A 16646-nucleotide genomic window follows, 5' to 3' on the forward strand; every position below is an offset into this window, starting at 1 on the left:
GCCATCCCCCAAATTTTGTAGAACTGAAAGATCATCTCTTGATTGTTTCAGTCTTTGTCAAATTTGGCTTACGAATGCCCTGACTTTGTAGGTATGCAGGATATAAAACATGTGTATGTGTATTAAGTGTTATTCAAGTACACAATGTGTTTCTTCAGGTTAAATCTACACATTTCAGTATGCATGGGTGTTGTTCTTAAAAATATGTAATCAAAGTTGAAAGATTCGATTTATCAAAATGGGCTGATAAATGATACAGTGGTAAATGCAAATTTCATGGTCAGTATTAAAAGACCAAAAAAAAAGTCCTCTGCCATTGTCCATGTTTTATCTATTTTTAAAAACAGTAGAGGGAAAAATACACTCAGGAAAAAAAAAAAATGAAGCTTTACTGCAAAAATGAATTCAAGAAATGGCACTTTAAGTAGTGAAGAGACATGAAGCATTGAAACTTCATGGCCTGCTAAGGAGCAACAGCTGTACCTAATTTCAACTTGATGTGCTTCAGATCTCATATTCATATAGGTATTTAATGATCCAAACATAATGGTCCTATATAGAATAATTACTTATATGAAGGAGCAAACTTCATACGCATTCCTTTCTAAATGATCCTTCAAGAGAAAAACTGCGCTGGCTCTTTGAACAACGAATAGTCTCTTTCACCAATCCAAATGTTTGGGGCTAAATAGCTTATCTTTTAAGAGAGAATAATAATAGTGCTGAGGTTACTTCTTTTTGACAGACTCTTTTTGTCTTCCCCCTTCCCAGCACAGCCAGTACAATGAAAAAACGTAGAATGCCAAGCCGGTCATTAAGTCATACTGATAGATGGTTACAAGAAATATCAGAAACAAAAGGAAATAAGGTATTTTAGAGTTGGTGTATTTCGAAAGCAGAGATTCCCTTTGAGCTTGACTTTCCTGGGCAGGGAGACTGCCAGAAGCAGGGCTCTCAGATTCCTTGTCTCCTGAAGAGCACAGTGATTGTCCAGAGTTTATTAATCCTTCTTTTTCATTCCTTGCCTCTTCCATGTTCTCAAAAGCTTCACTGATTAAAACTGTTGACCCTAGAGATTTCTCCACACTGCATTCTCCTTGTTGGACAGTCTGGCCCATACATCTTTCCCTCCTACTACCTGATGTCACTATTCTTGAACTTTTGGAAACTTCTTCAGGTGTAGACGCAGGATGATGGTGATTCTCAGCACCCTGGATTTCACTTGTTGTATTACAATTATATTTTGATTTAGAAGAAATAGATTGGAGAGTCATGGTAGTAATTGCATTCTCTATAGCAGTGGCCTGTTCATGAGATGGCATTGAAGTTTTAACATGGTGATTAGAAATGTGAGAGCCATTCTGAGAAGCTCTATTAGTGTCTGAGTTTAAAGCAGAATGAATAATGGCATCTATATTCGTTTTCTGTGATAATTCTTGGATCTGCCCATGATCTCTATTTTCTGGAAATATTTTTTTGTCTGTTGGTAACATTCCCAAATGTAAATCTAGTTTTGAGGCTGCTTTTTGATAGTCTGTAATGACCTGTGAGGATTCTTCTACAGGTGTTGTATTTCCAGTGACACATTTCTTCCTGTCATGTGTCTTCCCAGGATTGTAAATAGATATGGTTTCTTCCTTCTCCATTTCATCTACATGTACATTACAAATACCTAAACGTGATTCCTTTTCAAAATCATTGTCATGGATTACACCTACTGTATCTCGTTGACAAAGGGTATCATGTGAATCATCATTTCTCCCTTCATGTGGATCAAACGCTGTTTCCTTTACCTCGATGGGCCTGTCACTTCGTGCTGTCTCTTGAGGTAGCTTAGCAATTATTGCTTTTTCTCTAGCAGACATGCTTTCTAGAGTAGTTTCTGATGTTGTCTTAATTATATAAGCTGTACCTGTTTCTGCTTTCTCAGTAATACCATGATCAGCTAGAGAAGACAGTTCACAGCTCGCTGTTTCTTGGCAGGTAAACAATTCTTCTGTAGGATTAGCTTTCAAACTCCTTGTATTATCTCTTTTTTCCCACACGTCTCCACAATCTGCTTGTTCTTTGGTCGGCTCTGTTATATTTGTCTTACTCTCTCTTGCTCTTCCCTGACTTTCCAGAACATTCCAACTTTGTTTATGCTGGGTGTTCTTATTTTGATCTTCGGGATTAATCCAAGCTGATTTTTCTTCTTCAACTTGGAAAAGATACTCATTCCTCAAAACATTTCTATTTCTTGGTAAACAAGCTTGACCAGGCATCCCTCCTAAAATAGTGCCTTCACTAGTCGAGAGATCAAGGTCTGAGGTTGTTAACACAGCTTCCTCCCAGCTTAGATTTGTCCTTGGTGAATGAAATGTATCTGCTCTGATTGACTGGTCATGAATTGGGGTATCCTTACTCGGCAGAGCAGTTAGGTCTCTGTTACTGGCTCCCATCCCTTCCACACTTACTTCAGAGTGGCTCATCTTCCTTTCTTGGTCATGTAAGATTGACTGAAAATTTTTGCTGTGTTTTTCATTAACACCTAAACATATTCTTTGCTCCTCCTCCTCATTCTTACCATTGCCATAAGCTTTCTTGGAAGATCCTTTTTCTATAGATTCTTCTGAATGGAAATCTGAACGGAAATCACTTCTTAAACATTCCCAATCTTTTACTTCAGTTTTTTTAGCTTCTCCTTCACGTTTTTGATTAAGGTTGTCTGCCATTAGTTGATCTGCAGAAGGACAAGATATTTGCACTCTGCCCCTCCCTTGGGCTGGATTAGCATTGTTATCCAGTACTTCTTTGCTACCAATATGTACTTGCACTAATTCATCACTACTAGTATTTCCCAATGATGGCTTGATTTCTCCCATATCTGAAGTAATTTCCTCTGAAGATTGATAACTACACTTATTTCCTGAGGAATATTTTTCATTGTGGTAAAACTCTCCCTTTAAGGATCTTTCTGCTGATGAACTTGAAGACAAAGGCCTTTTAAACAAGTCAGTGTATACTTCATCATGGATTTGCTCCTTCTGTAACCCCTCAGCTTTATTTGGAAAATTGACTGTATTCTTTTCATCTCTGGAAGCAGTACTTCTTATTAAATGCTGATTTATCTTAAGGGATAAAAACACAAAAAATAATGATCAAATGATTTTAAATATACAAAGCAAATTAGATAGGTTTCATTAACTTGGCTAGTAATTATCTGGTATATTTCCTTGATTCATTTCATTTGTGGATTTTGCACAAATTGTGGAAGCTGGATGTTTTGGGGGGATCCTTGTAGGCTATGACTTGGGAATGAGATTAATAAGAAAAGGGGCCAAAATTAATCACTCTCTTTCCTAGCTTCCAAATATCACATTGTATTATTCAACTATTCTTGCTTGTCATTGCACTTTCTCCTCACTTAGGATATACACATTGATAGCTCCATGCTAATCAATTAGAGAGCAGCTTCCTAGATGCCCCTTTCTGCATTTACACTTGCTGTAGGTGCCCCTATTACAGTTTCTCTTATTATTATGTTTTCTGCAAAGCCTCTGCAAACTATTAATAGCAAAACGTCACTCAAAGAAAAGTGAGGGAGTTAATGTCTCTGCAAATTCTGTTTTAATGACCCTCTGCCAACTGGTACTCAAATGTATTTGAGCTCTTCAGTGATGCCAACTGTCAGGATTTAACAGTGAGATGCCTGTGTTTTTTTTTTTTTTTCCTCATAACTGACATTTGCATGATCTCAATAATTATATGCAAATCTTACATTTTCCCCTTCTTCTCACATAAGGCTCATGTTACTTGTCAACTGCACAGCTGTCTTGTAAGCCAATGCCTGTGGGTTCCACAGATTTGGTTGTATTTCCATCTATTATAGAGCTTCATTGTTTTATGCATTAACATCAGCATGGAGCAAATTAGCATCTAAATTACAGCTCCCTATTCATTTATTGGATGTACAATCTCAGTAACTTCTAAACAAACTTTTATATTTGAGCCTGCTGATTGTAATGAGGTATATTGGTGAAGTATGTGATTTTTCAGGGCCCTTTCATTATATTCTGTGGTTTGAAAAAGATGGCAATGTTAACTTTCAGCTGGTGAGAATTCTCACAGTGGGTGACAACTTTGTAGTTTCTTAAAGTTGGAGCAAAGTAAATTGCATACTTTAGTGATGCAGCTTCCATATCACTATAGAAAGGGTGGAATGTGTGGGGAAAGAGGTGAGCTCCATTTCTTTTCTGTTTCAGCACTGACACTTGAAGAGGCAAATGTCATTTTAATCTTAGATGATTATGAATCCATGTATCCTAATGATATGAGCTCCAACCAAATACAGTAAAGGATAAATTGCATTATGTGACTCATTTACTCCTATTTCTTCCTTTGTGATAAAAATGCTATCTAAACCATCCCCCTAAAAATCCCAAATGGATTGAATGTTCACCAAGTGTGAAATTTATGATAACAAATTTAATACTAAATTGTACAGTTCTGAATTTGTTTCCTGTTTGAAAAATATGGCACAGGCTATTTTATCCTCATTTGGTAATTTAATACTTTCCAATGATATAGAACTTAGAGATTCTCACGGATGGAAGTAAGTAAAAAAAAAAAAAAAAGGCTGCTAACTGCAAGAATCAGACTTGTAGAGCTGGACAGAACCCTAACAATCATCTAGTCCAGCCCTCTCATTTTACAGACGAGTTTATGATAAGTGTACACTTGTCGCAAAGATTAGAAATGCACATCAGGATAGTACTACCTCTTCTGTAATTCCTACAAACTATTACTCAGAGCCACTGGTAAATAGGTAAGAAATGAATGTCATTAATTTACCAATGCAGAGACCAGAAGCAACATACTGAAATCAAAGTGCCTTGTTGATCAAGCTAGAGATGCAAGGACAGAATAGGCTGCGCTTTCACATTTGCAAATTATTTATTAGTTGAAGCTATTGAAAGGCAGGCATTGCAGCATCTTTGAAGCATAAATGGATTCATCTTCTCTAATACCGAGGCAACCAGAACACTTACCATCAAATCTAATTCTTTTTCATTATGTTCATCATGTTCCGTGTTTACATCTTTTACATTCTGATTACTGGTTTCCAAGTCTTCCTTGTCCTCATGAGAAAAAACAATTGTTGGGATATAGGTATCTGAAAAGTTAAGATAATTGCACCTATGTAAGATTGTTATAATGGTAGGCTTTAACAAAATCAATATATTCTGTTTAAAAATTAAAGAAATATTACCTGTAATCTTTGAATTCTCAGAGTTATTCTCATCTGATGTTACCAGTGATTCTTCTTTACTGTTAAGTTTAAAACAAAATGTTATACTTTTTTTCTGGGACTATATTTCTAAGTATTTTTATAGAGGAGGAAATTCAAACCAATTACAAGCCAAACAAATATTATATAACCTTTCACATTTTCTTGCATTACTTTGTATATTTTTAAATTAAATTGATCTCTTAGAATGATGCAATAATATATATTAGTTGTAGAAAAATGTAAAAATTATTTACACAATTCCATAATTCTAAATAAAATTATTTTACTCATATTAAAACACATAACCAAAGGAAAAATATATGTAAGTGTAGATTATTCCATCATTCATGAATTTAATCTTTGCAAGTGAAAACATTTTTCTCTTGTTTTAAATGATGAAGTTTTATGAACTGACAGTCCATTTGTGGTCATTGAAATTACTTTCTAACGTTCCAATTATTTTTTTGTGTTCCATTTTACTCAAAATTCTTCCAGTTGAACTGACATATTATTAACTCTCTCTCTCTAGAAAAGGAGAAAAAAAACAAACTTACTAGAAACTGAAAGGCAGCTAAATTTATACCCAGTTTAAAGACTTCATGTGTGTATTGCCAAAGGCCAATTTTACAACCAAGACTTTAGATCATTCATATGGAAGCATACATTTTCTTTCTTTAAAATAATTCAGGTTATACTAGCTTTTCTCTCATATTCTGCATGCTTATTGAGAAAGATAAATACTTTTTTCTTTCAAATGTAATCTGTTTGTAGGTATATTTGTGGAATTATAAGAATTTAGATTTGTCCATGACACTCAGCAAGAAATGAGTTAGTGAAAAGCTCACTTTGTGTATAGTTATGTCACAAGTCAGTCTATCAGAAATGATTGGCCCAGTCTCCACATTTTCTTGTACTGTCTCAGCTGAATTTTCTCCTAGTGACTTTTCTCAATGACTTTTTTCTGCAATAAAAGAAATACAGAGAGTTCACAATGGCTGATAAATTTGTGTAATAGAGCCTAGTTTTCGTTGCATGGACAATGTTGATTCAAATCCCCGGAAGGCTGATCTTGTTTCAACAAATCACAAGAAAATTGCAAATTCTTCCATCTTGACCATGTACGAAGTAATTCAGCTTTGTATACATTTTATGATGCTTAATTTTAGCTTTACCAAAACTATTTGGTACCTTGAAGTGGACCCAGAAATGAAAATAATGTTTTTACCTAAGTATAATTTTATTAGAAAAATATTGTATTTCCAATAAGTGATACTGCTTTAGTCTATAAATCTATATTGTTTTATGAGGCCTATAATTATGCAAAGATTCGATTTTTGTGGAATCCAACTGCAAGCTGACACATTTTTCTTTCATAGAGTACATAGAAAATCTATGTACTCTTAAAAATATATAAACCATTGAACAACATTTAATTATCCCTTCTTTATCTTTAGTCCCATAACAATGCTGAAAATCTCATTTGTAGAGGGAAAGATCATAACCATTTAAAGCTTTTTGTTTTTGCCTAAGCAAAATGCTATTAATCATTTTTCTTATTAAATTCTCTAAAATGCTTTAATTTTTTAAATGATTGCATCAAAAGGAAAGAAACCTGCTTTTAGCTCACTTTGGGGACAAATAATTAGGTATCAAACCGTGTATTACTATATTGACTTCTTACAAAAACATATAAATACAGAAATATAGGAAGGAAATCTTAGATTCAGGGGTAAATACAAGAAAGAGAACCTGAAATAGATGAAATTTAAATGTTATATCAAATATCTATTAAAAAACGAATAGAAAATGTGTAAGACTTCTACAGGGAAAAGAATAAAATTGTATCAATAAATATTAAAGACCTAGAAATTATTGAGAGATATACCATGTTCATAGATAGGAAGAAGATTGTGAAGATATTATCTCCCAATTTGATCTACAGATTCAATTCAATTCTAATCAAAATTTCAAAACAGGTTTTCACAAAATTTGAAAATATAACTCTAAAGAGAAGAATAAAGGACTGAAAATAGCTAGACTACTGAGAAATAGCAGGGTAGAGGAACCTGCTCTACCTAGTTTCAATAGTTCTTATGAGGATATAGTTATTAAGACAGTTATATTGGTACAGAGACAGGCAAGTATTGAGAGCTTAGTAACAGATCCCTACTTATCTAGAACTTTGGTATATGACAAATATAGCATGTCACCAAGCAGGGAAATAAGGGACTTTTCAGTAAATGGAGATGGGGAAAGTGGCTACCCTCATGGAAAAAAGATGAAATAGGCAAAACATATATTCGATAATCAATTCCACATGGATTAAGATCTTAAATGTCAAAAACCTTGAAATTCTTAGTAGAATATGTAAATATCTTTCAGACCTCAGAGTAGAAAATGTTTTCTTAAATAAGAAAAAAAAAAAGTGACTGTAAAAAAAGATTGTCAGTTTAGCTCTATTAAAATTAAAAATTTTTGTTCATTGAAAGACATCTTTATAATAGAAAAATATAAATAAACTGGGAGAAGATGCTTATGTTATACAAAATCAATGCAAAATAAATATCAAGAATATATAAAGAACTTCTACAAATCAATAAGAAAGCACAAACATTTCAATAGAATCAGGGGAGAGGAGCAGACATTTCACAGAAGAGAAAATACATATGGCCCATAAGCACATAAAGGATGGTCAGCATTATTAGAAAACAGAGAAATGCAAATCAAGACCACAAGGAGATGCTATTTTATACTTATTTAATTGGTAAAAATTGCTGTCAATTGCATAAATTGAACCAATCCAAATGCCTATCAACAGAAGAGTAGATACAAAACTTGGAATACCACAAAAGAAATATTATAAAGCACTCAAAATTAATAAACTACAGAAACATACAACAATATGGATAAATCTTAGCAACATAATATTGAATGAACAGTGCTAAAACATTACATCAGAGGAGGTTCTTTTTTATTGAGCTAAAACCTACTAAAATAATTTAAATATATTTATCAAGGAATACATATAATATAATACATAGAATATAACAAGAAAGGTTGATTTTCAAGATTATGGTTACATCAAGTGGGGTGAGTCAGAGGAAAGGGATGAGCAAAGGAAATGGTGAGAAGTCGATTGTTTTGAGTGGTAGTTTTGCAGGTGTTTATTATATTATTTAAAATATCTAAATGGTTAAATTCTAGTTTTAGATAATTTATTAAGACAAATGGGTTGCTGTCTGGCTAAAATTACAGGATGTTTATAGATAAAATCCCACTCCAAAATCCAAAGTGTCTGTTATATGACCAATTACATTTAATTAAAACCACTTCAAAAAATTAGAGGAAAAAGGCAAAGAACTTGATGGTTGATGAAGATAGGACCCACAACTATATACAATTGTGCTATAAGTGAAATATGTTAGTGAATATTTCTAGTCTCCCCTTTATATTCCCTGAGTCCTTTTGGAGCAGGGGAGTTTCTTATTGATCTGTATTCCCAGTGGCTAATACATTACCTGACACATAATAGTGGCATAATAAATGCTGCTGAATAAATGCACAGTGTCCTTTCTACTCTTCTACTCTTCTATTTTGAAAATCCACTATATGCCATAAGTTCTAATAAACACTGGGAAATCAAAGATGAATAATATATATGTAGCCTCTTACCTCAAGGAAGCTATAATGTAATGATGGAAATAGACACATCAACAGGCAATTATTATAATGTGATAAATATTATAATAAATAATGGGATATGATATTCTCTAGAGAAAAAAAAAAAAAACAGAAATGAGGAGAGCACTCAGTTGGAAGAATCAGGGAATTTTTCACAAAGGAAGTGACATTCTAATTAGGTTTTAGGGGAAGTAGGATTTCCTCAAATAGAGAAAAATGGTAAGGTCATTTCAGGCAGAGAGAATAAGTGGTCAAAGAAGTACAGGTAAGAAAGCACAAAAAGAAGAGAACCATCCAGGAACAATGAGATGTTCAGAGGGTTTGGACTGTGTTTTGAGGAAAGAATGCCAAGGAATAGAACTGGGGTTGGTTTGAGCCAGGTTTAAATGGCTTAACATGCCAGGAAATGTGGGACTGAATTTTTTCTGTACTTTTAAACCAGTGCTCCGGTTTCTGGGGAGGGGAGTGGAGGAGTTAAATGGGAGAGAGACACCATCAGATTTACATTTAGGGACCAATCTCTGGAAGTACATTTAAGGATCTATCTTAGGAGATCCTGGATGGGATGAGCCATAGTGAAGCAGGAAGACAAGTCAGGAGGCTCCTTCAATATTTCAGGCACAAATTATGACTGTTAAAGGTGATGGCCATGAGGAAAGAGAAAAGGAATCAAATTTGAGTTAAACTTTTGATGTAGCATCAATGCGATTTGTTGATCAATTCCCTGAATGTAGATTTTAAAAATGCTTTCTTTCTGCCTGACCTTGGCTGTGTTCATGAGATTTAGAAGTCAAGTATTGCTCTTTCCAAGACCTAAGCAAGGGAGAGTTAAGTCTGGTGGTTAACCGGGGCTCCTGCACTGTTAAGTTGGTAAGGTCTTGAATTAGTCTGCTGGCTGGTTTCTGGTGTCTTGCACACTGGGTAATCTGCTTCTCAGGTGCTCATGTAGACACCTTTCAGCCTTTTTCTCTAATCTCTGGTACGTGTTCCTGGACAGTGCATCAACAAGTTATGCCTAGTTTCCTGGCTTTTATTCTAGTCAATTCATAGCGAAAAAGAGCAGAAAGACCTGGATTTAAATCATAGTCTTTCCTGTTATTTACCTTACTAAGTCACTTACTAGCCATGCGACCTCCAACAAGATACTTAACCTCTCTGTATCTCGTTTTTCTCCAAAATATTGCCTAGTCCTTACACAGGGCAGTTATTTATCATAATTCTCAATATGCGGAAGTGTTTAATAAATGTATTATCACTACTGTTATTACCATTATTATTAGTGACATGTAGTAAATACCACACTGATCATTAGTTCTATACTGCCACGGTACCCGATTCCCGTGCTTCTCTTTTTACTTGGAATTATGTATATTTTTTAAAGTTTACTCCATTCTCTCATATCTTTAATTCACAAGTTACATTTTTTTCCAGAAGTTACTTTCAAGAGTAAAATTTGCAGCCCATGATGACATACTTGCTTAGTCTTTCTAAAGTATACTCTTATTATCAGAGGACCACCCTCCAAAGAAAGATCATTAGATCATCAGTGAAAGTAACTTTTTATTTAAAATACAAATACAGTGTGCATGGGAATGCTAACTCACACTTTCTGCTATTACCCAATTGATTTATTCACTGTCAGAATTTAGTCACCCTGTTAATATTCCTGCAGTTTCTGGGTATGTGGCACTTATTCTTTTGGAGTTATGGTTAATTTTAACACTGTCAAAATGTAGTAGTTTTAGTATAAGTAATAATATCATTTTTCCTGAGTTTCTGTAATGCTATTGTGCTAAAAGCCCATATGTCTCTTAAAATATGAGTAAAACCTGTTCCACCCAGTCTAAGTCTGAAGTGATGGAATTACCCAACCAGTCAGGGTAAATGTCAGGATTAGGTTGTAGGAAGCAGAAATGTAACTCTGTTCCAAGAGGAATCAAAAAGTTGGCATAAAAAAAGGATCATTTCCAAAATGAGTCATGAATGTTGCATTTGTGTCTCTTTAACACTCTGCTTGAAAGTACTCAGCACTGCCTAAAGAAAACCAACTTGGAATTCTTAGGCATCAAGTCTCACTCTGATAAACAGCTAAAAAGTCAATATTGAACTCTTCAAGAAGACGTAAGTGTGCCTTCTTTGTTCGAAGCTTGTGCTCTCATTTGATTTTCTCTACCCACTCTCCCTAAATGAATGGAGAGATTTTAAGTTAGAAATATTATGTACCTCACTTGAAATTTTTTTAAAGACATTTAAGAAGAATATATCAGGATTGGCATTGATAAGTGGATACTTACAGAAATACTGAAAAGGTTTTCCTGGAATAAATAATTACATATTGTGTACTGTTTATTTTCATAATTTTATGGTGATAGTTCTCTAAAAATTGACTTTCTAGTATTCTGACATTTTATAGCCATGAATTGGAGGAGGGAGGAAAGCAGAAACTTGTACTTAATGAGAGGTAAAGTTCATAATACATTAACCAACTACTAGGGCTTAGTATCTATTCCTTTGGTGTTACAGTACCGATAGTCTTCTTTTGATCAGGAATAAAACCAGAACAGAAGAGAAATATTTGATCAAAAGAGAGACAATTAGAGCAATAAATGTCTAATTGTGAACAGAAGTGTCTAAGGAAAAAGTTTAAAGGCATAATGCAAGAAGGAATTTAGGATGAAAAGATGAATTAAAATTCAGTTCCTTGATGATAATTCCACAGAGAAAAACAAAATGAAGACAGTTCTGCATTAATAATGGGGATTGAAAGAAGCAAGAAATAATCTCAAAGAAAAAAACATCAAAAATTTTAAATGGCTTCTGTTTCCTTTAGATGCTGAATCTGGAGACTAATAACTAATATGGTAAAGAACATGGTTTTTGTGGGATTCCTCATATTCAAAGTGAAAGCTCTGGATTAGATTAGGGATATCAAATACAATACTCTCATGCTGGCCTCCTTCTCTCGCACCCATGGCAAGCACTGATAACAGGTCAAGGGACTTCCTAGCTGAGACCAGATTGAGCCCCGTGATCCTTCTCTATACAACCAGGCAGCCACTACCCCTTTATTTCTCAACCCCTTTATCGCTCAAAATGGAAACAATTTGCCTTTCTCAATTTTGACATTAAATAACATGCTTTCCAGTTTTAGGAGTTCCATATTTATGTAGCTAATAGTATTCCACAAATATAATTTTGAAATGTAATTTGGAAATTTCTTAAATTTGTTTTCAAAAGATATAAATGCTAGTAGGATCAATAGAAATAACCATTAACTTTGCAATACAAAGATAAATTCTCAATTAAATCTTATGGTCAGCATTTCAAATTTAATACCTACAGAAATCCTACCCACACAGTTTGTGAGCTAGACTTACATTATTTATAATGCAGATTATACAATGATTTATTCCCAAATTATTTTACTATGTCCAGGTAAAACTTTTCAAATAGTGGAACATTATCAATATCTACAAATGATTGGCATAAACGAATATATTGGATAATACATATAAGCTAATTTATTACTTTTAAAGTGTAAGCATAAACCACGGCAAACCACAAGCCCCTTGAGTAAAGTCTAGTGAACTGCTCAAGTATTCAAGTAACTAAGAACATATCACCACATTAGTGACCAGATAGTTTTATCAAGTCACTTTCCTGTTTTCCACAAACCTGAATTGCTATGTTCCTAAAAATCTTCTCTATTTCTTTTACTAAATTAGAACATTGCCTATTGCCTCAGTGCTTGATCTTGAAAATATATTGAAAACGATGGTATGATGCCTTCTTGATGCAGGAAATTTCAATAGCAGAGAAAGAAGCAACTAAAAAACATAACCTTGTTGAAGAATTCTTTGGTAAGTTTCTTTTCCAAAGTTGCTTCATTTCCTAACTCTTTGTCTTCTGCCAAGGATTGCTGTTTTCAAATCTGCTTTGTCACGTCAAAGCAGTGGGTGCTATTTTTTCTTGCTCACCCACCCCACAGAAATCAGGGAGAAAAAATTATTTGGATTTAATTCTGTGATTGAATCTGGGCATCATGTGCAATTTTGTAGAGGATGGGATCTCCTTAGAATGTCTTCTAAAGGAGTACTAAATTGCGAGAATCTAGTGCTTAATTAAGTCATACCTTGGAGGTTCACGTGTGAACAACAACAACAAAAATTGTAGGTTGCTTTGGGAGAGATGTAATTACAAGCAGAATCCATGAATTTTCAGTGGAAGAAGAGTTATAGGTAAACCTGGCCCAAGGGACTTCTCTGCCACAATCTGCCAATTATATTCTACCAAGAGAGAAATGTAAATGTTTTTAAGTGATGGATACTGGAAAAACTAAAGAATATACATCAGACAGATATCAGAAAAAAATTCTTAACTTTATTGGTCTAAAGTCCTTATTTTACCTGAGTTCTTAATGGAAGTAATTGTTACCAGTGGAGCATGTGGGTGACAAAAAAATTAGTCATTGTCCGGCTGAGACTCTTACTACTTCAGAATTCTGACATTCTGATTCTCCACAATTCACCTACAAAGTGATTTCTAAGAACTTTATGCAGCATCCATCTTTTGAAAATTATCAGAGTATTGTTAATATCTATTTTTTCCTAAGGATACTAATTTTCAGGCATTATTCCTTCATAAAGATACTGATTTGTTTGTGTTTGTGTAAAAAGTCATTATCACAAAATCATGACTATGAGCTAACTAATGCAATTAAGGAAATCCTGATTAAACATGTTTGCTCTGTGAAATCTACATATAAGTATCACTTAAGATATTTGGTCTGTTAAATACTGAGATTTGACATCCAAGCTCTACAGAATTTGTATTAAATATTGTTTTGAAAACTGTTTTAAGAAAAGGTAATTTAAAATGTAAATTGATATTCCCAGTGTATGTGTGGAAAGGTTGTATTTGGAAGGGCTAGGAGCGAGAAGGAAAACAAAGGAGCATGAGACTTCCAGACTGAAATCAAATCATTTGGAAGTGACACTTCTCAAAAGGATCTGTTGCCCAGCTGAGGGTGGCAGCCACTCCCCTGAGCATCTGTGCCCTCTATTGTTCCCCAAGGTAGTAAAGTTTACATGGGGTTGTTTGTTTTGTTTTTTGTTTAATGGGGAACAAAGTGCCAAACTTCTCCAACCCTTTCCCCAGCTTTTCTCCTATTCCTGGCTCTTGACAGAGAATTTCAAGCATGTATCAATACTCTTCCCTTTATCTGGAGAGTAAATCAGGTGAAATGATGTATAATTCAGTAAAATATTGGTAAAACAGTTCTTCAGTATTTCGTATAGGAGATGGTAGGTTTTATGTTCGTAAGAAAAATCACCAAATATCTTAAATATAATAATAGGGCCAACAAAAGTCAGGGCATGCCAAATCAAATTAGAAATGTTAAAGTACTGCCTTCCTGTTATTGCTTTTAATTAAATGTTAAATTTAAAAGTTATGAAATCATTTTTTAAAAATCCTAGGACCTTTTATTTATGGCTATGCAATTAATAAACGTCTTGTATTTTCTCTAAATTTAAAATTCTTTTACATTTAAAATTTTTTTATATTATCAGCTACTGCTTTTTAGTTTTAATAAGTGTTTAGTAACCTCTATCATATGAAATCCATTGGAATTCATTTCCATTTTCAAGAAATTCAGTTTCACAAACATTTTTAAACTAGCTACTCTACTTATGCTAATCACAGCATAAATTGATATATCAGGGGAAAGAGAAATATGGTAAATTGGGTTGGATGGTTTGTGTTAAATTCCAAATAAGAACCCTATTATCAAACTGGATTTGTATTTAACTGCATCTGAAAAGTTTTCTAGGCAGACTCAGGAAGTCTTAAAGCATTATTTCTAAATTTAATGCTTTTGTGAACTTACGTCACACATTAAAATCATCTTAATGCACCTTTTTGTCAAATCTTCACAATAAGATTACAAAAGGAAGGGAGGAGAGGATACATTTAAAAAGCAAATGAAAAAGAACTCAATGGAAGCCTATTAGGCTACCTGTTGATGAGCCTGTAAGAGAGTCATTAATATGCGGATCATTGACATGATAGGCCATAATGACTCCTCCAGGGACACTCATTCTATTGTGTCAGAGACTAGTTAGGAATTCATTAACGTGAACACTCGTGAATTCTTAATATGCAAATTATTAATGCAATGCACTGAGGCATACTCACAAATGTCCACATCTTGTGTTACAGGTTTTCTTTGCCAGCCCTTCACCCACACCTTTTGTAAATTAGTATTTTCTTTCTGTCCTCTTGCAGATTTCTTCACAAAAGATTCTGCACTCCTGTGGAATCTACCACTTCATATTCAAAGACCTCCTCCCCTTCAGCCCACATTTCTTTGATTTAAGGCAGGTTTATATATACAAACCACTTGAACATTTTGACTAAATCAGTCAAAATTCAGCACAAAATCTGATTTGATATTTTTCTGCAATGTCAAATTGGTTTTTGGCTAAAGGCAGAACAATGTGAACGAAGCACTTGTTTTTAAAAAATGAGACTCTGAAACATGAACAGTGTAACCAGCAGTTGAATAATTTGCTCTGAAGGTGGGTAGGGAAAGAGTAGTGGAATAGAAAAAAGAAAAAGAGAGCAGAGAAAGGCCATGAAAGAGGACACAAGAAAGAAAAGTGCAATTAAACTAAGACGAGTAAGTGTTCCTACCAATGTAACACATTAAATGAGGAAATGGATTTAAACTGCTCAGTGTCTGGCATACAGCAAGCAATCAATAAACATTAGCTATTATTATTACATCAACACTTTGCACTTTGCAAAAAGATAAAATTAATATCCACATTCCCTGTTGAAACAGTAAGAAAAATGTTATGGAGTGAAAGTTGTTGAGTCCTTGAATTAACATACTCTGAAGAAGAGGATCAAACTTATAGTCCTTATTCCTGCAGCAGAAATATCTACAGAATTCATGGAAAGGTACTCAAGTATCTTTCAAAGCTTATACACATACCAGGTATGGGAAATATAATTTTTCATCTGGGACTATGTATGCAGCCTATATTCATTTTCTTGCCATTTTATTCTAGCCTCATCTAAAATACAATACAATCTTTTACTACTATTTCTCTACTAAATTTCAGGAGAAACAGACCCTTATTTCTAAACTTATAAACCCTAAATTCTGCAGTCTGTCTATAGAAATCTATATCTGTTTATCATAAAATATTAGTATCCCCATACAAAATTAGTAATATAATTTTTTAAGTTAACAGCTTTACTGAGGTATCATTTACATACCAAAATCCACCCATATTCAGTGTTCAATTCAGTGACATTTAGTATATTTAATATATTTACAGAGTTGTGCAATTATCACCAAATCTAATTTTAGAACATTTCCAGCACCCCCAAAAGAATAAGCCTGTTAGAGTCACTCTTTACTCCCATCCCCAGTCCTAGGCAACCACTAATCTTCTTTCTGTTTTGAGATATTTGCCTATTCTAGATATTTCATATAAGGAGAATCATACAATATGTGTTCTTTGTGTCTGGCCTCTTTCATGGAGGAAAATGTTTCTGAGGTTCATCAGTGTTGTAGGATGTATCAATGTTTCATTTTTGTTGATGAATAGTATTCCATTGTATAGATACACTCACTTTACTCATTTTCCAGTTGATGGGTATTTGAGTTGTTTCCACCTTTTGG

The 16646-nt window shown here is 33.9% G+C and overlaps 1 protein-coding gene across 1 annotated transcript in view; it reads right to left on the reverse strand.

The window, feature by feature from the left end:
- Nucleotides 1-728: 728 nt before the first annotated feature.
- The window catches only part of PPP1R3A (protein phosphatase 1 regulatory subunit 3A), a 34918-nt gene continuing 19000 nt past the window's right edge, over nucleotides 729-16646 (reverse strand). The window contains exons 2-4 of the mRNA XM_061197954.1: nucleotides 5252-5310; nucleotides 5031-5155; nucleotides 729-3110 (exon numbers count right to left, since the gene is read on the reverse strand). Of these exons, the coding sequence (XP_061053937.1) occupies nucleotides 729-3110; nucleotides 5031-5155; nucleotides 5252-5310 (2566 nt within the window). The remainder of the gene's footprint in view (nucleotides 3111-5030; nucleotides 5156-5251; nucleotides 5311-16646) is intronic.

Source organism: Eubalaena glacialis, chromosome 8, assembly GCF_028564815.1.
Source record: "Eubalaena glacialis isolate mEubGla1 chromosome 8, mEubGla1.1.hap2.+ XY, whole genome shotgun sequence".
Lineage (NCBI taxonomy): Eukaryota > Metazoa > Chordata > Mammalia > Artiodactyla > Balaenidae > Eubalaena > Eubalaena glacialis.